The 24,322-nt window shown below is 39.4% G+C and overlaps 1 protein-coding gene across 1 annotated transcript in view; it reads right to left on the bottom strand.

The window, feature by feature from the left end:
• Positions 1 to 19,685, bottom strand: part of armh3 (armadillo like helical domain containing 3) — a 28,926-nt gene extending 9,241 nt beyond the window's left edge. Inside the window, exons 1-23 of the mRNA XM_074629009.1 lie at positions 19,547 to 19,685; positions 17,676 to 17,785; positions 17,514 to 17,570; positions 16,027 to 16,173; positions 15,742 to 15,849; positions 15,567 to 15,659; positions 15,371 to 15,445; positions 15,171 to 15,257; positions 13,692 to 13,748; positions 13,528 to 13,571; positions 12,957 to 13,017; positions 12,041 to 12,087; positions 10,414 to 10,489; positions 9,548 to 9,641; positions 6,932 to 7,033; positions 6,593 to 6,651; positions 6,443 to 6,508; positions 5,802 to 5,871; positions 5,303 to 5,363; positions 5,096 to 5,184; positions 2,552 to 2,634; positions 2,156 to 2,282; positions 971 to 1,046 (exon numbers count right to left, since the gene is read on the bottom strand). Coding sequence (XP_074485110.1) covers positions 971 to 1,046; positions 2,156 to 2,282; positions 2,552 to 2,634; positions 5,096 to 5,184; positions 5,303 to 5,363; positions 5,802 to 5,871; positions 6,443 to 6,508; positions 6,593 to 6,651; positions 6,932 to 7,033; positions 9,548 to 9,641; positions 10,414 to 10,489; positions 12,041 to 12,087; positions 12,957 to 13,017; positions 13,528 to 13,571; positions 13,692 to 13,748; positions 15,171 to 15,257; positions 15,371 to 15,445; positions 15,567 to 15,659; positions 15,742 to 15,849; positions 16,027 to 16,173; positions 17,514 to 17,570; positions 17,676 to 17,777 — 1,781 coding nt within the window. The 5' untranslated portion in view covers positions 17,778 to 17,785; positions 19,547 to 19,685. The remainder of the gene's footprint in view (positions 1 to 970; positions 1,047 to 2,155; positions 2,283 to 2,551; positions 2,635 to 5,095; positions 5,185 to 5,302; positions 5,364 to 5,801; positions 5,872 to 6,442; positions 6,509 to 6,592; positions 6,652 to 6,931; positions 7,034 to 9,547; positions 9,642 to 10,413; positions 10,490 to 12,040; positions 12,088 to 12,956; positions 13,018 to 13,527; positions 13,572 to 13,691; positions 13,749 to 15,170; positions 15,258 to 15,370; positions 15,446 to 15,566; positions 15,660 to 15,741; positions 15,850 to 16,026; positions 16,174 to 17,513; positions 17,571 to 17,675; positions 17,786 to 19,546) is intronic.
• Positions 19,686 to 24,322: the final 4,637 nt, after the last annotated feature.

The following is a 24,322-nucleotide window of genomic DNA, read 5'->3' as shown; positions in this document are numbered from 1 at the left end:
GCAATTCTGACAAGAAGTTCTAAACAAGCCCGGTTACAGACTGACTGTTTAACACCAAAACTAACTTCCTGTTCAATTCCATCTCAATGCCTCCTTCATATTGTGTGAGCAGCACACCAGGGAATTTCAGATGTAAATTCAGAGGCAATCTTTTCCAGCATTAGCATCCATTTCCATGAAATAAACTGCTTTATAGCTCAAATATAAGTCGATGCAATAAGCACAGCTGTGAGATGAAATGGCTTATTTCGTACTGGCTTAGAGTACGTCATATATCAAATAAATTATAGTTACAAATATGCAGAGAATACTCCGTAGTGGTGATTCAGTTGTCATTTACGTGCGGGAAGCCGGCGGATGGAAGAATGAACTGATGGGAGTAAAATGGAATTGGACCCTTCATTTGAGTTAATTTCAGCACTGTGGGTTCTTTATTCCTCTCTGCTTTCATTCATTTATTCATCTATTCTTTCAAATATTACTCTTTCAATCTTCTTCCTCCCTGCTTCCCTTTAACCCTTGTGACTGCCTATTCAAGCCGTGGAGTCTGCTCCATCAGGAACACAGCTGAGTGGGTGAATCCTCGGGGAGTATCCCGCTCGTACGGGCACCCGCAGGGCCAGGTTGACCTCAGAGGATCATCTCCACAGAGAACGTGGAGGAGGAAAGAGAGATTGCAGGGGGAAATGGTGGAGGAGAGACCAAGTAGAGGATGTGTGTGTGGACTGGAGCAGGGGTGGGGTGGAGGAGATAAAGGCTTAAAGAGGGCCCGGGGGAGGAAGTGGAGGGAGGGAAGAAAAGGAATAAGCTGGGAATGGAAGACCTAAATTACAGATCCAAAGACTTAACTTCATTCACTTTGATTTTGTCCTTTCTCCATCATGTTTGAAACTCCCTTCAATCCAATATGACTCTTTTCTCCTTCTTAGGATACAGTATTTGTGTGTTGCGAGTGTGTGTGTGTATTTACCGAACATTGACAAGGGCATGCGTGACTTTGCTGGCTGCCTCCTTCCACTGGCCCGTGTTGGTTGATACTCTGAGAACTAGAAGGCAGAGAATGACAGACAAAAACAGAGTTAGATGCACACATACAGGCACACTTTAACACGTCTATTTCCATCTGTCAGGTTTAGGGAAATAAAGGGAAGGCTAGAGCACTTAAATGTGTAAAAAAATAGGGCTGTCAAAGTTTATGTGATAAGAACGCGTTTACGCAAATTCGTTTTAACGGCACTAATTTCTTTAATGCATTAACGCAACATGCGATATCGATCTTTCGGAGGCTCACATTTAAAGCTAGAGTGAAGATACTGGCATCATGTGAAACTAGAAAATCTAAGGAATCCATTGGTACCAACCATGTCATACTAGCTTGAACAGGTAGGAGGCCAAATAACGCTCCAAACTTAAGCTTAATTTTGGCGAGGAAAAACTGACATGGCCATTTTCAAAGGGGTCCCTTGACCTCTGACCTCAAGATATGTGAATGAAAATGGGTTCTATGGCTACCCACGAGTCTCCCCTTTACAGACATGCCCACTTTATGATAATCACATGCAGTTTGGGGCAAGTCATAGTCAAGTCAGCACACTGACACACTGACAGCTGTTGTTGCCTGTTGGGCTGCAGTTTGCCATGTTATGATTTGAGCATATTTTTTATGCTAAATGTAGCACCTGTGAGGGTTTCTGGACAATATTTGTCATTGTTTAGTGTTGTTTATTGATTTCCAATAATAAACATATACATACATTTGCATAAATCAAGCATATTTGCCCCCTACCATGTTGATAAGAGTATTAAATACCTGACAAATCTCCCTTTAAGGTACATTTTTAACAGATAAAAAAATTTGTGATTAATTTGCGATTAATCACTATTAAATATTTTTAATTGATTGACAGCCCTAGTAAAAAAAAAAAGTTGTTGACGGTAACATTGATCAGGAAAAACTGCAAAGTGAAAACACTGGAATTCATTGGTGAATGAAACTAGTAACGGGTAACTCCACCACCTCCCTCAATGTTTTTTTTTTTTTTATCAGCCTTTATTTGTGTGTGATTGCTTTTATTTCAGCCATTATTTGAATAACAGCTTCTATATGAGTAGTTACAATGAGTCAGGTTAGATACTGCAGTTTCTACAAACATACCCATACAGTAGAGGTTGTCGAAGACCTGGTGCATTCGTACGATTTCATAGTACAGCTCGTCGTAGCTGTTGGAGGTGGGCAGGAACGTGTCGCCGTATGTTATAAACATGTTGAACAGGTTCACTACCTGGATCAGGAGAAAACACACATTAGCTGACCGGTACATTCACTCTCAAACAAAAGGAGACACAAACCAAAAATAGGTTTTCTAAGGGGGGATCAAATTTATACTGCATCAGTTTCTGCATAAACATCCTGTTTGGCCTCTTTCGTCTCCTCTGACAAAAAAATATTTTTACTACAAGATCATACACACATCACTGTGAAACTAATTTCTATTGTGGACTGTTCTCTGTCGGCATGTTTCGTATGTGTGTGTGTGTGTGAGTTGCCCACCAGTAAGGCCAGATGAAAGATGTTGTGCTTGGCCAGCAGTGTCGTCTCATTTGACAGCAGGAACTTCAGGAGGTTGATGAGAGCTGTGCAGAGGGAGACATGCACACGCTAATGAAATAATCTGGAGTGTTGATAGTCGTCTACCAGCAGACGCATATGGCACCAGTCTGCTTTCCTCAGCAAGCTTCTTTATTAAGGTAGATAATGGAAACACAGGGGGGTGGGGAGGAACCTTTCAACACCAAATCAAGTCCTTTCACAAGCTTTATTAGAGGAAAACAAAACCCATAAGAAGAACCAAAATGTGAGCTTTTAACAAGCTCCAACACGAGCTGGCACAACAACACGCTGGAAGAAGATAAACACATCTATTGCTTTAATTCAGCTCATTTTTTTCTCTCCAGTCTTATTTCATGGTATGCCATTATCACCGCAAGCAGGAGAGGGTCAGTGTTACTCGGGGAATTAAGCTGATTATAGGTCTGATTAGAGGAATCTGTATTCTAATGAGACACGGTGCGATGGGGCCATTACAAGCTGAAATGTTATCCTATTGTGGGTTGACCGGGCTGAAAACAAGGCCACCAGGATGGATCGTGCTTTCTTTAGAGACTCATTATCCAATCTCAATGATGCAATACATTTCCCAAAACAACAGGCTCAATGACTTCAGAGGGAAATTGGCTTTGTTTTGCAAAAGCAGTAACTATTTACTCAACTCTAAAGGTGACGCCAAGCAAATAATAAAAACAAATGTTTCAGATTCAAATTATGTTTATGTGGTGTCCTGACACTTCATTTGAAAAATTTAATTGTAAACATGTCCTGTCACAAAACTTCCAAAACACAATTTATTTAACACATAAATCAGCAGAAACAACAACTTTATCCCCCACCTTAATTACCTGGTTTCAACTAAAAGGTACAGTAACAACTACCACATACAGTATATCTTGAGGTAGGGTGTGCGGGTGAATAAATGAAACACTGCTATGACACAAACTCAAGAATAGGAACATTTCTCCCTAAAAAATGTTCATCATATTATCAAGACTAAGAGTCTACAGCCATGCTAGCAACTCTGTGAGTTAAACAGAGTTGCAAAGTGTAAGTTGAAATGACTAAAACTAGTGGCTATAATCATAGACTGTATACTGTATAAGTGGACGTAGTCACCGTGACGTCACACATTGGTAGTGGACTGCTGTTTTGAAGCCTCGAATTCGGCATTTTGTCCTTCGACATCTTGGTTATTTGCAACCAGAAGTGACACAAGAGGGTGGAGCTAAGTACAACCGAATGCTGAATAAGACATTTTCAGGCAACCAAAAAGGTTAAAATCAAAGTGCCAAGATGAAAACACGGACAACTCCCAGACCTGACAACGCTGTGGTAGTGACCTGTCAATCACAAGGTTGCCACGCCCTAAAGCATACTCTGCTTTATGGTCTATTTGACTCTAAATGGGACCATCATGTACTAAATGAACATCATGCTGTATTGAAGAAGACTTGAAACTAGCGATTGAGACCATAAACTCATGTTTACAATGTTTACTGAGGTAATAAATCAAGTGAGAAGTAGGGTCATTTTCTCATAGACTTCTATACAATCAGACTTCTTTTTGCAACCAGAGGAGTCGCCCCCTGCTGGCTATTAGAAAGAATGCAAGTTTAAGACAACTCTGCATTGGCTTCACTTTTCAGACCTGGAGGTTGCCCACTGGCCATAGCAAACATATGATCGTTAAATTATCCAGGAGATAATCAAAGTGATTAGAATTCATCCTGAGGGTGACATGAATGTTTGTACCAAAATTTCACCAGCTGGACCTGCTGGTGGCACAAGAGAAAAAGTCAGGAGGGACTTTTCATGAATGAAAAGGAGAAATGCAGTGGAGGAAAAGACCAAAAATCCAGATTGTGTGTCTCCAAAGTAGATGACCTGCTGAGTGCTTCATTTCTGTTTTACAACAAAACCACAGTGAAACTATCAGCAAATTACGTTTTATTTCTCTCCTTCACTCGCTTTGTTCTCTCATCGCTGCTCCCTCTCTCTCTCTTGTTCACTCTCTAGCTCGCTCGACCACCACTGCTCCTTCCCTCTCGTTCACCCATGTTGTCAGCTTGTTTGCACTCCCTCTATTTCTCTGGCACTTCACAATTATATTTTATTAAACGTTAATAAACACAGCGAAATTTCCGTCCTAATATCGATACTCACTTCCTTGTTTTGTGAATGAAGCGGTACACAAGTTGTAGTTGCTGCAGTGTCTGTGTTGGATCAATCAGCGACAGTCAGCCATGCAAAACTAAAGTTCCTGAACCTTTGGAAAGTACCACTACCCTGCAGCAGGAACATTTTTACCACCTGGAGCTATCGAACAGGAGCTCATTTTAGCCCCTGGTTCCTCCGGTCAAAAATGCAGGTTAAGTTCTTGAGTTCCTCCAAATTGTCTTATTCCTTTGGGACCCTGGGAAGTTCCTGCTTACCCTGTTACTCTGATAAAAAAAATGAAGGAGAGAGAAAGTGAGGTATCTTTACCTGACCAGAGCTCTCTCCAGGTGTAGTGTAACCGGATTCTGCACTTCTTCTGGTAGCACAGGAGTTTGTGAATGATCTGCACACAGCGCCTGCACAGGAAATGAACACGTGAAACGGTGGTGTCGGAGCTGGTTGGTGGACGAGACTAGAAAATGTGTGTGTGTGTGTGTGTGTGTGTGTGTGTGTGTGATGTTCACGTGTCCTCACAAGTATAAATCCATGGGGAAATCCTTCATCATATGAGTGACAATAAACTCCACCATCAGATCTAGACAAAACGGTGCAGACAAAGACAGAGAAGAAAAAAATCACTGTTAGAAGGATACAAACAGAAAGGGTTAAATTGCACAAACCCTTAACTTTAAATATCATATCGGCTACAATAACGCAACATCAAACGAAAGAGAAATGGAACAAGATGGATGCATCTAGCATAACGTGAAGTAATTTCCATTGTGTCGTCATTCCACCTCTTTAAAATAAAAATGCTAAAAAAGTAGGAACTTAAACACACGGCTCTGACAGCTGTGATTGTAGACTGGTGTATGTTCCAACCTTCATCAACATCTGGTTTATAGCCGTTACCGTGGGAAATAACACTCAGAAGTTACAGCTAACTAACCAGCCTTCAAAAATATAAAAAAAAAATCAAAGCCACTCCCAGCTTGAGTTCACAATAAACAACAGTTATCAACGTTCCTCATACCTAGAACAGCACACACCAACGGCCGTGATGGGATGTTCTTGTCCACTGCTTTTTTTCTGTGCCTCATGGGCTGAAAAAAATATATACAGAAAACAAATATACTGTGTGAAAATGCACAGATATACTGTATAATGTACAGCACATGGTAGAGATGGACAAGTGTATCAGCATACTACCAGCATTGGCAGATATCAGTTTTATTAAGCAATATTGTAACAAGACAATGACAAGAAATCTTACACCTGGTGCAAAGCGGCACACAGCGCAGCGCAACTGTCATTTCTAGTTTCAGACCAACACAGTTGTCATTTTCACACGCAGCGCCCACATTGTGTAAGTACTTGCACCGTGTTGGTCTTAAAAAGAGGTGTGGTCAGGCACATTGTTGGCGCCTCACTAACTTGAGGCAGCAGAATTGGCGTGACCACCATGACCAGAGAGATCACGGTGCGCACACACATCTGCCAGCACTGGTTAAATAGGTTAGTCAAACAGAGTTGTTGATAGGACGTAGGATAAGGAGACAGCAGAGGCATGCGGTCCTTGGCCAGTGGACCCTCTGCCTTTGCCATGTCCCGTCTCCCAATCCTCCACTTTCACTTTGTGGACGAGCAGATCCGTTTCCTCAACCAGAAACTCACCATTCTGTGGAGATTGACTCTGAAGTTCATATTGTCATCATGGAGAAAGGCATCAGCGTACTGGTCCTATGACACACAGAGAGCGGTGAAGTCAGAACAAAGACAAAACTGTGAAGGGCGCAAATGTTGCAGCAGTGCGGCTGCTCCTACCTCGGCTATGCAGGTGAGGATGATTAGGCACAGTCTGGCACTGTTGAGTCGATGCTCATCTGGAAACACGCAAATATGAGACTCTTAACAGGTAGACAGAAAACAGAGGGCCACACAGCTTTTGTTTCTCTGGTGATTTGGAAGTGACTGGAACAAATGAATGATATAAAGTGTGACAACAATTGTGGGATTGTAGAGAGCAGCATTTATTTGTCGCAGACAACTACGTGAGGACACGTCGTTGACAGAGGACGAGAAGAAAGAGTGAAAGAATGAAAAGTTATAGGAAGGTAGAGTGACAGAGACAAAGAGGATGAGGACATGAAGGTCTCCGTTTACCTTTAGTGTCCTGCATTACAATGGAGGCGTACTTGAGGAAGGTGATGAGAAGGTTGCTAGTCTGCAGGTTGGGATCAAGAGGGAGTTCTGGGTTGTTCATCACTACACAACAGATGTACAAAAAAAGACTTCAATCAGACATAATCAGTGCAGATACAATTCTAACCAATATTTTCTCTAATTATTAAGGAGACAGAGGACATATATATATATATATATATATATATATATATATATATATATATATATGAACTAGGGCTGTCAATCAATTAAAATAGTTAATCGCGATTAATCGCATGATTGTCCATAGTCTAATAATCTAAGTCTAATTAGTCGCACATTTTTATCTGTTCAAAATGTACCTTAAAGGGAGATTTGTCAAGTATTTAATCCTCTTTATCAACATGGGAGTGGGCAAATATGCTGCTTTATGCAAATGTATGTATATATTTATTATTAGAAATCAATTAACAACACAAAACAATGACACATATTGTCCAGAAACCCTCACAGGTACTGCATTTAGCATAAAAAATATGCTCATGCAATCATAACATGGCAAACTGCAGCCCAACAGGCAACAACAGCTGTCAGTGTGTCAGTGTGCTGACTTGACTATGACTTGCTCCAAACTGCATGTGATTATCATAAAGTGGGCATGTTTGTAAAGGGGAGACTCGTGGGTACTTGGAGCGTTATTTAACCTCATTCCCGACAAGCTAGTATGAGTTTCTTCACTCTAGCTTTAAAACGCAGCTACAACCTAAAAATAGCAATCAGTGGCGTTAAAACGTATTTGCATTAACACATTCTTATCATGTTAACTTTGACAGCTCTAATTTAAACTTTTAAGACACAAAACTGTGCAGTCAGTTATTCCATAAATAGACGTCCCAAAAACCTGAGCCTGAACTCAAAGTCTACTGTCTACTCTAAAAACGAGAATAAAAACCGCAGACGGAGCGCTGCTCATTCAGGCACATAACAGCATTACAAAAAGGGATGTCTTTGTCTCATTACTGTAGCTACTGTAGCTTGACGTGTTATGTAGACAAGCATCTTTATCCATTTAAAAATCTCTGCTCGCTGAATCACACAGCTTGTTTCATGGATAAATGATGAGCCAGTCATTTCTATCTCCGTCCTTCCCTCCGCAAAAACCCTCATTTGTTTCCTCATATCACAGCAGGGCCAAAGGAAGATTTCACACTGTCAAGAAACATATCGTCACATGAGGCTGTACTGTGGAAGGAAAAGGTGGATTCCTGACATGTGATTGCAGGCACGTGTGATTCTGCTCAGAGTAAGTGCTGAAGCTCCCATGACATGACACAACGCACGCTGCATGTGAGACATTCATCTGTGTATTTAAAGCTGGAGGTTAATATTTTATACAGAAAATGGCTCTTAGGTTTGAACTAATGGAGGGAGAGCTAGCGAGAGATAGAAACATGTACCTTTTAACAGTTACAACATGTGTGCATGCTAAATGACCTGCTTTTTAGTTTGCTGGCAATTAATGAAACCTGAAGTGACAGCCACGCTTTCAAGTTTAAAGAGATGATAATAAGTATGCGGGGACGGGGTAATAATCTGATTATTAAGATGTAATGAACCCGCATTAGAAGTGCCATTTGCTGTGTATGAGCACCTCTCTTCTACCAGATAACCTTAAAAGTCTATTGAATATTTGAAAAGGCTGCTGGTGAGAGTGCATGTGTGCCTCTGTATATCTGAGTGAGGGAGAGTCGCCATGTTTTGACTGAGGGAGAGCTTTTAAAAATGGATGTAAAAACACGGTTAAGATTCAACTGAGGCAGAAAAGTAGAGGCATGTGATGCCAAAAAGCTTTACTTCATTTTCCGCCTTTCCTGGCGTTTCGACGGGATTCATATTTTTAGTTTAGTGCAATTCTGTTCCAAGGTGAGGCTGTGGTATAAAACATAATGTAAACACACAGAACTGACAAGACAAAGTTAAAGCTACTCCCCTCACAGGTACTGCATTTAGCATAAAAAATATGCTCAAATCATAACATGGCAAACTGCAGCCCAACAGGCAACAACAGCTGTCAGTGTGTCAGTGTGCTGACTTGACTGTGATTCACCCCAAACTGCATGTGATTATCATAAAGCGGGCATGTCTGTAAAGGGGAGACTCGTGGGTACCCATAGAGCCCATTTTCATTCACATATCTGGAGGTCAGAGGTCAAGGAACCCCTTAGAAAATGGCCAGTTTGGAGCAAGTCATAGTCAAGTCAGCACACTGACACACTGACAGCTGTTGTTGCTTGTTAGGCTTGAGTTTGCCATGTTATGATTTGAGCATATTTTTTACCTGTGAGGGCTGCTTGACATTACTTGTCATTGTTTTGTGTTGTTAATTGATTTCCAATAATAAATATACACATACATTTGCATAAAGCAGAATTTGCCCACTCCCATGTTGATAAGAGTATTAAATACTTGACAAATCTCCCTTTAAGGTACATTTTGAAGAGATGAAAAATTTAATTAATTTGTGATTAATGACAATTAACTATTGACAATAATGCGATTAATCATGATTCAATATTTTAATCAATTGATAGCCCTAGAAAAAAGTGTATAACTTACTGTCTAAGGAGGGCGGCGTTGTGCCAAGTGGTGTTGTAGGTGTAGGGGTGGTAGGTGTGGTTGGTGTGGTTGGGATGTCCATCTCAGGGTGGCTCTGTTGATAGACCAAAAACACATATGTGAAATGTGATTAATAGTGAATAGCTGTCCTTTAAGTCCCATAATGTACAGAAAATGCAACAGAACAGGCTGGGCAGGAGATTCAAATAAAAACTGAGAGAAGGGAACAGGATGCCATTTAGTGGAGACTGGAAGAGGAGTGAAAAACATTTCCACAGAATGGTACATTAATCATTGCTGCTAATTTATGAGATTTGTACCTAATTACGGCATTGAAAAAAGCATCACAGTGGCTTAATAGCATCAAAACGGAAGTTAGTCCGGAGGCAATGTTTTGTGGCTGCTGCCCTAACTGCATTTGAGCCGTCCTCACCATTCAGTTTGTTTCTTAGGATGGCTCAAACACTGAATTTGAGTGTCCCCACAGGAATTAATAAGGAAACAAAGTCAACTGAATGATGGTGGAGCAGTCATTTTCACATTGCATGCACCTTTAAAGAAATATGTATTAATAGCAGCGTAACATCACTGTATCTCAACTCTCCTGCTGATGTATAAGATCTACAGATAAATGAATGCAATAAACAACTGTCTCCTCTATTCTAACCGCTGTCTTCTAGTTTTGTACGCTATTATTAGATGTCAAATCACATCAATCAGAAGATTAACAAGGAATAGAAAACCTTATGAGAAATATTGAGGACAAAAAAAGCTTTGAGAAATGTGTTAAAGACCAACAATTAAGTTTGCCAAATATTCCAATATCCCTGAAGTGTTTGTATTGTAATTGATTCTTGTAATCGTACCTGTGCTAATACGGTGATGAAGTTGCGGTTAAGGTGCACAGCCTCATAGAGTGCCAGCAGAATCGCCTCGTTGGTCCTTGAGAAGAAGAAAGAGAAATTAGAGGTCAGCTCATTCATTCATGAAGTTAAATCTCCAGATCTTCACATAACGTTGGACTGGGCAGGAAAAAGCTTCAGGCTTTGATCCAGTGAAGCTCAACAAACAAGTGAAGGGGTGGTCTGCTGTTTAAAGTTATTAACAATCCCTTCATGCATCAGCTGGTCACCTTTTTCATTTTCTGTATCATTAACTACTACTCAATGTGTGCAACTACTAATGCATCATTTTCCAAATTTCTTTATATTCAATTTTAATTTTGATAAATGAGTTGACATTAAAAGGACCAATATGTAATATATGTACTGTAATAAATCATAAAATCAACATATGTCATCAGAGATTAAAGAAACATGCTGAATTGAAATACTGGCTTCTCCGACAACAATGCTACGGCCAGTTTGTTCTCCTTTGAAATTTCCATTCCGGTCCGGAACGCCCGTTTTTGTTTTGGCTGGTGTGATCCCGTCCACTGCCCATTTCAACACCCTGTTGCCACATATCAAACAAATTGGCACGCAAACACAGCCTTCTACCGCCATGGAAGCAAGCAAACTAACTGGATCAAGAGAGATAACGTTAACGTTAGATTCTACCCGACCTGAAAAGCCTCGGCACATCTCTCTGAGGTCCGTGTGCAGCTGGTCAAGGTAGCGAGAATATGAGACACACAGCCGCTGAAGTGATGCTGGCCAGAGGCTAACGCCATGATGCTAACACACTCTAACTGATATCAGTTACACCGGAGGAGGGGATAAGCCACTGCTCCAATGTTTTAAATTTGGACTGCTGTTACCTATCATATACCTAACATATTGCTTCTTTAAAAGGTGCAGTGTGTAGGATCTGGCGGCATTTAGCGGTGAGGTTGCAGATTGCAACCAACTTCTCTCATGTTCTAAGCGTGTAGGAGAGCTACAATGGCCTACGCGAAAACGTGAATGGCCCTCTCTAGAGCCAGTGTTTGGTTTGTACGTTCTGGGCTACTGTCGAAACATGGCGGCCAGCAACATGAAGAGGACTTGCTCTATATGTAAATATAAACAGCTCATTCTAAAGTAAAAAAACAAAAAAACACAATCATTCTTGTTTTCGGGTGATTATACACTAATGAAAACATACTTATTCAATTTCTGCCAATAAATCCCCCTAATTGTTACAACCTGGTCCTTTAAAGATGTAAAATAACAGTAATCCTTGTTTACGGAAACAAATAACTGGCTGCATTTTTAATAATCTCAATTTTAAAAGCAAGGCAGCAATCAACAGGCAGCGTTAGGACCAGTCTGCACTGTCATAACTTGTCAAAATGTTGACCCTAACAAATGATGAAGTCGTGCCTTCAGCCAAATTTGAGGCTTTCCTGCTCTTTTTTAAGTATTCTTCCAAAACAAGATTCACATTCAAGTGAAACAGAGGACAGAGACAATAACACTGCAGCAGTAATGGATTCTCTCATTGAAGGTGTAGAGGACAATGTATTTAAGTTTGACTGATGGGTAAGAAGAACTTAAATCACTTTGCACTTACTGTACAGAGAGTTTCTCATCAGCGTCAGCTATAAACATGCTGCCCACCTGTGGACAGAAGAAGGATCAAGCTGTCAGCAAACACTGTTGAAAAAAAGCTGTTGCCACAATATGGAGCAGCAGATGAAACTCTTTGAATACTGAATACATCCTAATGGAAGAAATAGCAATATATTTAAAATAGGGCTGTCAAAGTTAACACGATAATAACGCGTTAATGCAAATTTGTTTTAACACCACTAATTTCTTTAATGCAACTTGCAATTTTTAGGTTGTAGCGGGCTCAGTTTTAAAGCTAGAGTGACGATACTGACATCATATGAAACTAGAAAACCTAAAGAATCCATTGGTACCAACCATGTCATACTATGTCCCTTGACCTCTGACCTCAAGATATGTGAATGTAAATGGGTTCTATGGGTACCCACGAGTCTCCCCTTTACAGACATGCCCACTTTATGATAATCACATGCAGTTTGGGGCAAGTCATAGTCAAGTCATCACACTGACACACTGACAGCTGTTGTTGCCTGTTGGGCTGCAGTTTGCCATGTTATGATTTGAGCATATTTTGTATGCTAAATGCAGTACCTGTGAGGGTTGCTGGACAATATTTGTCTTTGTTTTGTGTTGTTAATTCATTTCCAATAATAAATATATACGTATATTTGCATAAAGCAGCATATTTACCCACTCACATGTTGATAAGACTATTAAATACTTCACAAATCTCCCTTTAAGGTACATTTTGAACAGATAAAAAAATGTGCGATTAATCACGATTAACTATGGACAATCATATTAATATATATATATATCGCAATAATATTAATTGCAATTAATTTGTTTAATAGACTGATAGCCTTAATTTAAAATATACCAACTGTGTAAAATATGAAGTAAGAATAAGATCCTACCATACTAGTGAGGGTAGAGAAGAAGCCACCCTGGTTCTCCTCCTCTTTGTCTTTGTACTGCCTAAAAGACAGAAAGTAATGAAAAGGTGAGAGAATGACAAATAAATTGAAGAGCGGTATGGCTTCACAACAGCAGAGGCAGAGATATATGGTTTCACTCAAGCACAGCACTTGTAAACCTAACACACATTCACCTAACATCTCCTTCTATTCCCCGCAACCTATTATCTAAGGGACACTCGCTTTATACACAAAAACAATGAACTGTGTGGAGCCGTCATCCATCACTTTGATTTGTCCGTCTACACACGCAGGCAGACAAGACCTCTTTCACAAACAGCATTTTAATTTCCAAACCTTGCCTCATCCAAAAAACATTACCGACTGCCAAAGAAAAGTGTCAGATATAAATAACTAAAAGTATAAAGGGGCCTGTTGTTTTTTTTCAGAATAGAAATAGAACATTCGTGAGAGACATCAAACTAAACTGATGACGCCAGCGGCCTCGCAACACCGTGAACTGCATCATTAAAAGCACGTTTTTGACACATGGACATTTTTTAGATCTCACCTGTTATATTCCGTCAGAGCGTGGTGGACGACCATGCCCATTCCCTGGGAAAGAAAACATCCAGTGTTTCAGTCAAGCCTGTGATAATCTGCTTGACGCCTACATCACACTGGCTATTCATTATTCTGCAGTTACAAAGATGCAGCACGTGACAACATACTTACATCTAGTGTTGGCTCATCGTCCACAATGGAGAGCTTCACAATGTATGGATTCACAGACTAACAGACGGAGAGAATCGGTGATATTAGAAGCTGTTAAATAGTTGACACAAATATTGAAGTTAATATTTCATTGAGCCTTAAAGGGCGATTCTCTTTTCATTTAGTCCCTTAGCTCAAGGGGCTCATCTACAGACAGACTAAAGGCCTCTTACATACTCCACGCCAGGTTCAGTAATGCAACAAAAGATGTACATAGCTCAGCTTTCTTGGGAACAAACAGGGAAGCAACGCCTGCGTGATTTTGGATTATAAGATGACTCCATCTTTATTTGTTGAATTTTTAGTAGTATTGTTAATGCTGCTGCCATACCTAAAATGCAGACTGTTGCAGACACGTCTTACACATTTTGGCGTACACATTTTACTAGAGTAAATGCTCTTTGAGTCGCTGCCCGCTTTGCTTACAGAGGGTGCATCCAAATCCTCACTCCTCATCCTTTTATCCCCGACCACGCTGCCACTCTTATCCTTCCAGGAAACAACTGGAGAGGGAATTGGAAGTCATTTCAGAGAGCATGATTGCTTCTGTCATTGAAATGTCTCTTTGGTACCCGACATAGCTCAGTTTTTATGTTGCCAAATAGAGATGTCACGTTCAGCTTTCACCTGCAAACATCCTTGTTGATGCGTTCACTGATGAACCAGATTCCTCAGAGACGACACTGATTTTACTCATCTGAGCTTTGCAACATTCCCATTGTGAAAAACTGTATTTAAAACAATTATCAAATGTCCTAGAGACGACACACCTCTACTGTGCATCCTGCACTAAAATAAACTTCTACAGCTGCTTTTATTGTATCCTCTACAGTTGAAACAGTACAGCAGCACAAACAGAAATATTGCTAATTCCACCATGCTTCAATACCACGCTGCTTACAGAAAACAAGCCAAACAAAGTTGTCACTCATCTGGCGATAGCACTGTGCTTTCCTCCGCTGTGACAGGAGTGTGTGAATGAAGCAATAAGTTGTTCAATTTGTCTTGATTACATTTTCTATGTGCCTCGTAACGTTACTACTCCATTGCTCGTTTAGTCGTCGCTACTGCAAAACCTCACCTCAGTGAGTCCGCGACTGGCCGAAAAGTCAGTTTATGCGGAGGTCAGCCAGCTACAGCAGTCACTACGGCAACGGTACACATTAAAATGACCCCGTTCTGACCATCCTGCTACATTGATTTGAATGGAAATGTCCGTTCTACTCCTATATTCTATTTTCTATGAGCACAAATACCTGAGTTATGGCAGAAAAGAAAGACAGCGGAGCTCTCTCTCTCTTTGGATGCACTTCCAGCATGTATTCAGTGACACCATAAAAGGATTTACTACACAGTTTATTAATGCTTACTACGCCTCCCTGCTGCTCTAAAGGCTTTTGTAATCGACAAGTACAGTTCCTTGTGAGTATATGTACATACCTCATATTTCCTGTAGTTGACAAGCAAGGCCAAGAGGACCACAGCATCATAACCATGCTGCCCTCTACTGGACACATCTGACAGAATCTGAGGAGGGGAGAGACGGAGAACAGAGATGACCAAATTGGGAAGAAAGACGCTTCTAAAAATAAATTTAAAAATCCTAAATTACAGTAGACAGTCTTCCGCTAACCACTTACCTGCAGAATGGCTTCAAAGATGCTGTTGATCATCACGTATTCCAGTATGGTGTTCTGACTTATATTGTCCGTTACCTGTTAACACATTTATTCACATATCTGTGATGTTTAGCGTGTTTTTAAACAGCACAACAAGCACTCCTCAAAGCCTATCACATTATAATAAATCTTAATGTTTTGATACGTTTTGTCTCACCGTCACCAGACACAGCAGCAGTTTGAGACAAAGGCTCTTCAGACTCTCTGAGCCGTCTCCACAAACAAGACTGTCCAGTCTCTCCATCAGGTCCTGCAGGAGACACAAACACAAGACATGACGTGAATGAACACAAATCATTTCTTTCACCTCTCAAGGTTTTTTTTCCACACACCTTCATCCTTTGCTCAGCTTTGTCAAAGCCCATGAGCATGTTGATGATGTCAAAGCCAGACGCAGACTTGTTCTTCTGATGAACCCCCCGGAAAAGTGCACAGAGTGTCTTGGGAGAGAGGCAGAGGAGTACAGACAAAACTGAATCCATAAATCTGACAAGCCAAGGTGATTTGACTACAGTTATAGGTTCATCAGCATACTTCAGGTGCTACTGATGTGATGATAACATGTGTAAAGAGACCTGTAGGTGAACATCTAGGTGGTCCTCCTGAGCTTTAGTTACCTGCAGGGCATTGACCACTTTGATCTGGTGCTCCTCTCCCAGAGCCTGAACACAGTGGTGGAACAGAGAGTTGATGTTGTCCTGGATCCGCTGAACCTCCTCCCCATCTACACTCTCCAACTTGGTCTCCAGGTACTCTAGGTTCACCTGAAACATGGCGCAAGTACGGAAGTACAAACAAACAAAAAGATTGAGTGAGGAAAAGATAGTTTGGGGTGCAAAGGAAGGAATAGTGTATATGCATTAAAGAGACGGTATGTAAATTTTTAAACGTATGAACATTTTTAATCGTTTTTTATTGCCAATGTGTGAACAGGTTGTAACCTAACCTAAAAAATTTGACTTTCAGGATTTCCTCTATCAGCCTGTAGACCGCTTTTAATGTGAAGAATGTGGGAAGTTTGGTGAAAACTACGATCAACATCGGCCGGGCCTTCGATTCATGGAGGGACCTTCGTTTGGTTTTGGGTATCAAAACAGACCCCAAGCTGGCAAAATTCCTTTTGGACAGGTAAGCTAACATTAATGCCAAGCATGTGAAATATATAGTTATATTGTAGTTTTAGCAGGCTAGATGTTGCTAACATTAATCAACATGATGCCTGTCAATAACGTTCACTGTCGTGTGTGTCGCCTCACTGTTTTGACCGATGCTCGCTCGCGTCTACGTAGTGCGAGCAACAGGACGCTGACTGTCGTTGACTTAACGGCCACAGGTATCACTGTTAACAAGCAATTTCTGATTCCTACATCTGGACCCTTTAAGAGTGAAGGGTGATCAGGAAGTTATTAGGGAGTATTCAATCGACAATACACTCCTGTCAAAACAGCATCAGCTTAGCCAATTAGAAACGTGGTGAAGCAGAGCAGCTACACAGACGATGCAAATTAGACCAGTGGATGACTTTCACGGTCCTATGCTGTGGACTAATCTGTGCAGCACTTGTATGGACTGTATCTGATTTGTGCACATTACTACTTCTCTTTTTCTCTACATACAGCCTGTGCTATCTCCAGCCACAAAACACGTACTGATTATGAGGCAGAAAGTGAGTATGGACATCATTTTTCTGTACATGTTGCCTTGACGTCTCCATCTGGAGTTTTTAAAGCTAAACTTGTAGCATTTACATGTTCTGGACGTACTATCTATAACACCTCACTGCATGTTCTGCACATAGGTAGGGCCCTCCTATTAATGTATTAACAGATTTTTGCACGTATTACATTACATATGACATTCATATTACATATGATCATTTCCGTTTTTCTTCACACAGTCTTTTTCCTCCAATGTATTGCAAGTTGCATCTATATTTTGGCAGTTATTTTGGTGATGATATTATCCATATGCCTTAGTTAGCCTTACTGCTACCATTGCTGACACTTTGCACACCAAAACAATACAGTGAGAGTTTTTCTTTTAGGCAGAACACATTTCTACTCAAGATGTTGTTCTTTGTCAAGTATTTTTCTCTTTCACTTACCTTCATAAGAAACAGCTCATCCCAGAAGCGAGGGTTGTTTTTAGCAGGATCTTCTTTCTAAATCAAAGGAACAGACAGGACTTTGTTTACACTTGCACACAATTTTATTTCTCTATTTCAATTTACTTTCCATCACTGACACTCTCCAATTGTGATACTCACTGCAAAAATCTCATCATACATCAGCACCACCTTCTCTTTCAAGGGTTTCTTAGAGGATGACGACCTCCTCAGCAGCCCTGCCTTCTTCTCTACCTGAGACATGACTAAGTCTGAGGAAAGAGATGCAGTGAGCTATTTGGGGATGTAAATGAATTATGTAAAAAAAAAAAAAAGGAATAAATCACCAAGATTTCTTCTATTCTATGGATTAAGTGAAGTATAAGTGGACAGTGTTATATATTCATACCCCAGCCTGTTTGTGGCTCACAGCCTCAATACCATTCTTTCCTACTGAAGACGTAAATCTTAAAAAACGGTCAGTGCTAAATAATTTCCTAAACAGCTGGACATTGTGATAGCAAATGCTACTCAAACAGGAGTAAATTGTGTGTTTGATCTGAACTATTTATCAGTCAGGGATTTGGTGCACAAGAGAGTTGTTTACAACACCATGTGGAATTGACTGGAAGTAAACTACAGGGCTGCCCATGTTCATCATTGTGAAGAAATATATCAGCCAGCACAACTATGTGTTTTTAATAGTTTTTGGACAACAATAAAAGGTCTATGACACAGATGAGTAAGATTATATAAGACCTTGCAAGCAATACTTTGTTAGTGGGATCACTTCATTGATGCTTGCTTACTTTTGGCCACTACAGTCTCTCTCAACTCAATTCAATTCAATTCAATTCAATTCAATTCAATTTGCTTTATTGGCATGACTGTCAGGTGAAAAATATTGCCAAAGCGTCAATTCAATAACAAATAAAAATTAAAAAAATAACAAAATAAAAACAAAAACATATATATACACATATACAATTCATTAAGCAAATTACAATATATAGATATTTAAAAAGAACATGCATGTAAGTGGAAGAAAACAATAAAGAAGTAATTCATGTTTGTTGTGTCAATAAAACAAACAAATAAAAAAACATTAATAACAATATATTGCAATATCAAAGGATAAATGTAAAAAAAAAACTATGAAGTACAGGAGTAAATAAAAGGCAGTGTGAGTTACATCTATTATGTGTTGTTGTTGTTGTTGTTGTTGTTGTTGTTGTTGTTGTTATGGTTGTCTCTTAGGCTGTGACATGCACTGACATGCTCTCTCACTACACCAGTCTAGTGCCTAACCTTACTGTTTTCAGCAACAGATATACACATATACTCATATACACATACTCCAGTCATGACTGCTCTAGAGAGCAATAACTCCCTTTACTTCATACACTAATTGGTCAGCTCACCAAAAGCAGCACTATATAGCGTTAATGACTGTTTTAAGTATCGTCTAAATACGACTTATTGCTCAAACTAATTAGCTTTAACTGGTATTAAGTCAGCTAAGAGATTATCAGCTGACATTTGCTCAAAATTGATGGCACATGTTATGACAGCTGGGTTAGCTGTTAGCTGTTAGCTGTTAGCTGTTAGCTGTTAGCTGTTAGCTGTTAGCTGTTAGCTGTTAGCTGACCTCAGTGCAGGTTGGGATGGGCTGCTAGCATCGTTAGCTCACATTAGCTAACTGACCCATCGTTTGCTAACTGGTTTCCACTAGTTAACCACCAACAGCGTTAACAGGCAGGTGTTGTTGTCCAGTAAACACTCGACGAGCACTCAGTTCACCAGCTAGTTAACTACGTCACCAAACATACATATAATGAGAGGTTCCTTCTTCGCAGCTAAAGCTAACAAGCTAGCATGCTAACATGCTACATGTAGCTGAGTCTGATGTCAGACAGAGAAGGGTTGTAACATTGATTCAGCGTTAGTTCGCTATTTAGTGTCATATCAACAGCGTTACTGTGTTACATTGTTTAGGTAGGAACCGCTTAGTTGTGAGTGTGGTTTGTTCTTACCTCAATTAACGTATTAAAGTATTAAAACAGGCAGTTCATGGATCCAGTGCTCTTGTGTCAACACTAGCCTCTGCTAGCATAGTGCCAACATAGCCTCCTACTGGTCTGCAGGGTCCTAGCGCCCCACAGATACAGCTCCTTCTGTCAGGTTTAAAGGTCCCATATCATGCTCATTTTCAGGTTCATACTTGTATTTTGTGTTTCTACTAGAACATGTTTACATGCTGCAATGTTCAAAAAAACCTTTATTTTCCTCATACTGTCTGTCTGAATTTACCTGTATTTACCCTCTGTCTGAAAAGCTCAGTTTTAGTGCATTTCAACAGAATTGCAACGGAATTACCTTGCTAGGTTACAGTTTGGGTCCATGTGTACTTCCTGTCAGCTGATGTCATTCACATACACTGCAACAGGAAATAATCTGGGACACATTTAGAATATTACGTTTAAATCCTTGTAATGGTCCAAATATTGTGTATTTGTGACATCACAAATGGACAGAAATCCTGACGGCTTGTTTCAAACAGCAATTTCTGAATACGGGCTGTGTATTTCTTTGTATATTTAGTGTTTTGATAGTTTAACAGTATTAATATATCACTTAAACCTGCTTTATAATATAAAAGACCTGAAAATCGCACTTTTTTACAATATGGCACCTTTAAAGGTAGCTATTATCCTTAGTGTTGACCCCACAGACACCAAGTCCCCTATTAAATAAAATAAGGAAATATTTAATAAATGAGAAACAATGATATTGTTGGATTAAACATGCACTATCTGCAACCATCTTGGACTCAAACCACTGACGCACTTTACACTTACTTTACACTATACATCCTATATACCACTTTATAGACTGCAAATATGTACATATTACATTTATTTATTGTACATACTACATTTATTTATTGACGGACTGTTCACACTATGTTCACCCTATCACTCTGTATCTTTTATATCTCTATTATTGTTTTTATAATTTTTGTATACCTCTACCTCTCCTGTATTTCACTCTGTTTGCTGATGTTTGCTGATGTTGCTGCTTTGACACCTGAATTTCCATCCGGGGATTAATAAAGGTTGATCTTATCTTATCTTATCTTATTCTTTAATGTCATCAGACCAGTAAATTAATAAACAAATAAATAATATATAGGAAAAATAACTGCTCAACTCTTGAGAAGAAATAAACATTTAAATGGTGGAAGAAGTGTTAAGACCTCTTTCTTAAGTAAAAGTTACAATACTACTGTGTAAAAATACTTTGTTACAAGTAAAAGTCCTGCATTCAAAGTCCTACTTAAGTATAAGTACAATAGTATTCGCATCAAAATATACTTTAAGTATCAAAATTAAAAGTACTCATTATGCAGAATGGCCCATTTCGGCATAATATATATCATATTATTGAATAATAATTAGTGATGCCTGCGTTCATCACTTTAAGGTTGCAGCTGGTAAAGGTGTAGCTAAATTTACTGCTGGGTAACTTAACCTGTGATAATATATCATAATGTATTAGTTTTTTTTTATTATTTTCAATTAATAATCTGAATATGCAAAGTAACTAGTTACTAACGCTGTCAAATAAATGTAGTGGAGTAAAAATGAAATATTTCCCTGCAAAATGGAGTGGAGTAAAAGTATAAAGTAACATGAAATGTAAATACTCAAGTAAAGTACAAGTACCTCATAATTGTAATTAAGAACAGTACTTGAGTAAATGTACTTAGTTACATTCCACCACTGAGGGTTAGTAGCTGCAAATTGTAAACTAGTACTCAAGCCATTTTCCCTAGGTCATGAGCAGGTAGCCTATATTTGTGTTTTCAGTTTTAAAAAAATACCTTAACTGAGGCAACCTTATTTTTCGCAGATACTGCAGAAAGCTGTTCTGAGCTGTTGCCCCCGCGACCCGACCCCGGATAGGCGGTTAAAGATGAGTGAGTGCAGAAAAAGTAAACAAATCCATTAATTACAATCAATTGCTTTTGATTAAAACAGAGAGAAACAGAGACAAACAGGTGCCCACAACAAGCATGCATGTCTGAATGCTAAAGGACAGTGTCAATATATCATACCCTCTTTGAACAATATGTTTAAAATGTGTTATACTGGGATAATTATTGTTTCTTCACTGTTTAAAGTCGATATATCACTGTATCTCCTCCGACAGTCCGAGCATCAGCAAGTGCTTCTGCGTTTCATCATTAAAGGATGGTGTACGCCTATATTGCATCTGTATGTTTATGGAGACAAGAGTGAGAGTTTGTCATCAGTGAAAAGTCTCAGCATTTAAGAGGATGTCTAGAATAGCCTGTGGATGTTGGAAGTGTTGTGCACTCTGCATTTCCAATTTACACTGATGATTGGCTGTCTGATTGAAGCAGAGGGGAGTTTAGTCTCAAAATAAATGAGTAATAAAAGAGTAAGACGCCATCTGCGTGATATTGAAGGGGTGCAATGATTAGTTCTTCCTAGACAGAATCAGCAGGACACAACATGGTGCCAACACATGACTTACAGAGAGGCTGCATACATGGAAGTCGTGCTGAAGCGACCTTTGACCATGTGATGGTTTGAGCTGCTCTTTTCCTTTCAAATGCACCCACAAGTTACATAATGTTCTGAAATATCTTTGATTAATTAAAATGACAGAGCTTCATTTAACCTCAGGCATTCATATCTGCACTAATTACAGTGTTTTAATGGTAGTTTTCTGTCATTTTTACGTGACTGCTTCCTGATCAACCCCACAGAGGAAATTAGACTGATGCAAAATAACTGCTTTTTAACTACAGCTGATTATTGATTCACATTTATGAACATTTGTGAATGAGAAAAAAAGTCTAACCCTCTCTACTAGAACCGTTTCTCTGCACTGAGATAATAAATTGCACAATGGTTTTGTCTCCAATTTAAAGCAACAGTTGATGCTTCCATGTTTTGACCTCACGAGTTCCTTGCTAAATTAACTTTACCATCAAGGCTGCTATATTTCTGGTAAAGACTACACGGAGCGCCTCAATTTCCGGACTAAATGAGACGAGCTCCGCTTTTACCGGGTCATTAGACAGAGAAGGAGATGAGGCAAGAGAGAGGAAGGAAAATCAGAATATAATGAGAGAGGGAAAGAGGTGAAAGAGAACATTAACTGACACAAACAGAAAGGCAGGTAGACAAAGTTACACACTAACTGCCTGAACATAGAAACACACACTAAACATTCACAAGGAAGGTTGTTTTTAACTTTTCTGTGGCTTCAAAGTGTGCTTGTGTTTATGATTCTTTTTAGCCAGAAGCCCTTTGTTAATGTTTTATTTTGTAGAAACAGTTCAGACTCAAGGAGGATAGAGGATGAGCAATATCAGTGCCAGAACAGCGTGATAGTTCTGTAGCTTTGGAGAACACCATGTCCAAGACAATACACTAGTGGAACATCTGGTGAGTTTAACTCAACTGGTATCAGACAGAGATATCTCTGCAAAGACATAATGGTACATTCCTCAGAATAAATAATCCTAATCCAATTTGTCCTGATGGATTTGTAGCATGCTTCATCATGTGTGTGTGTGCGTGCTAAACCCGAAGAATTGCTGTTGCTGCCAGCTTTCATACAACAGTCAGGAAAGCAATCTTAAAGGCGCTATCCCCTCCCCCGTTCCATTGCATTTACTTCACAACAAGTCGTTGCCAGGCACTTACCATAAATCTCAGCCATTTATCCGCTTTTTTTCCACACTCACTGATGACCCAGAGATACCACGGGATACCAATGTTGTTATACTACTGGCTCACAAGCCTTGTTAGAAGTGGGAACCAAACGTCAGATATCTTCCACAGAGATAAACAAAACATTCATTTTGGACCCGCCAACATTTTTTAAAATGATTAATTCACAATCATAATATTTTTATTTTTTTTTAAGGAAAAGCCATACTTTTACTCTACACCTTTCTCAAGGCTCTGGAGATGTATTATTTAAATAAAAAATATGCATCTACATAAACATTTTATCAATAAGAACCTCTAAGTTTGAGATCAAATTCTCTATAAAAACTTGGTTTATTGTAGCTGAATATGGTGATCTTAAGTTAACACCCTTTGCTGTGAGAGAGTAAGTTATGTCTCATATTTTAATACAGACTATAGCTCTGTAAATATCATTCTCCCTGAAGTGCACTGCAGTGTGATTTATGTGCTTTGATTTTCTTTTAGAAAATGGTTGTTATTTTTTTAGAACACAGACTCGGAGACAAGTGGGAGTTTCAATAAGTTTATTAAAATTAAACACATCTTCTACGACAAACTATACTTTATTCCCCAAACATTTTTTTTGCCTTCGCTGGAGTGACATCAGCATTAAATACTCTGTGTCATCTGCACCTCGCCTATACACTAAATCACAGACAGTGAAATATCATGAGACAAATAGTGATTTTGGAGTATGGTCCTCAGTACTAGGGCTGTGTATTGGAAAGAATCTGGCGATACAATACGTATCATGATACAGGGGTTACGATTCAATATATTGCGATATATCGCGATACTGTAAGTAAGGTGATATATTGCAATCTTTTAAATCTAATTTTAGGAAAACTCATAGCATAAAGAACACACCACCATATGCATAACATCTGAGTTAAAAAAAGTTTACTTTTTTATGCAATTAAAACAGTGGGACCTGGATTAGCATTTATCACAGTCGCTGTAACATCCAACGTCATAGCACTACTTTGAGTGGGCACATACACTGAGAAGGCACATATCTTT

Source organism: Sebastes fasciatus, chromosome 3 (genome assembly GCF_043250625.1).
Source record: "Sebastes fasciatus isolate fSebFas1 chromosome 3, fSebFas1.pri, whole genome shotgun sequence".
In the NCBI taxonomy this organism is placed as follows: domain Eukaryota; kingdom Metazoa; phylum Chordata; class Actinopteri; order Perciformes; family Sebastidae; genus Sebastes; species Sebastes fasciatus.
Note: the sequence above shows the minus strand (reverse complement) of the source record. Positions and strands in the feature narration are given on the sequence as shown.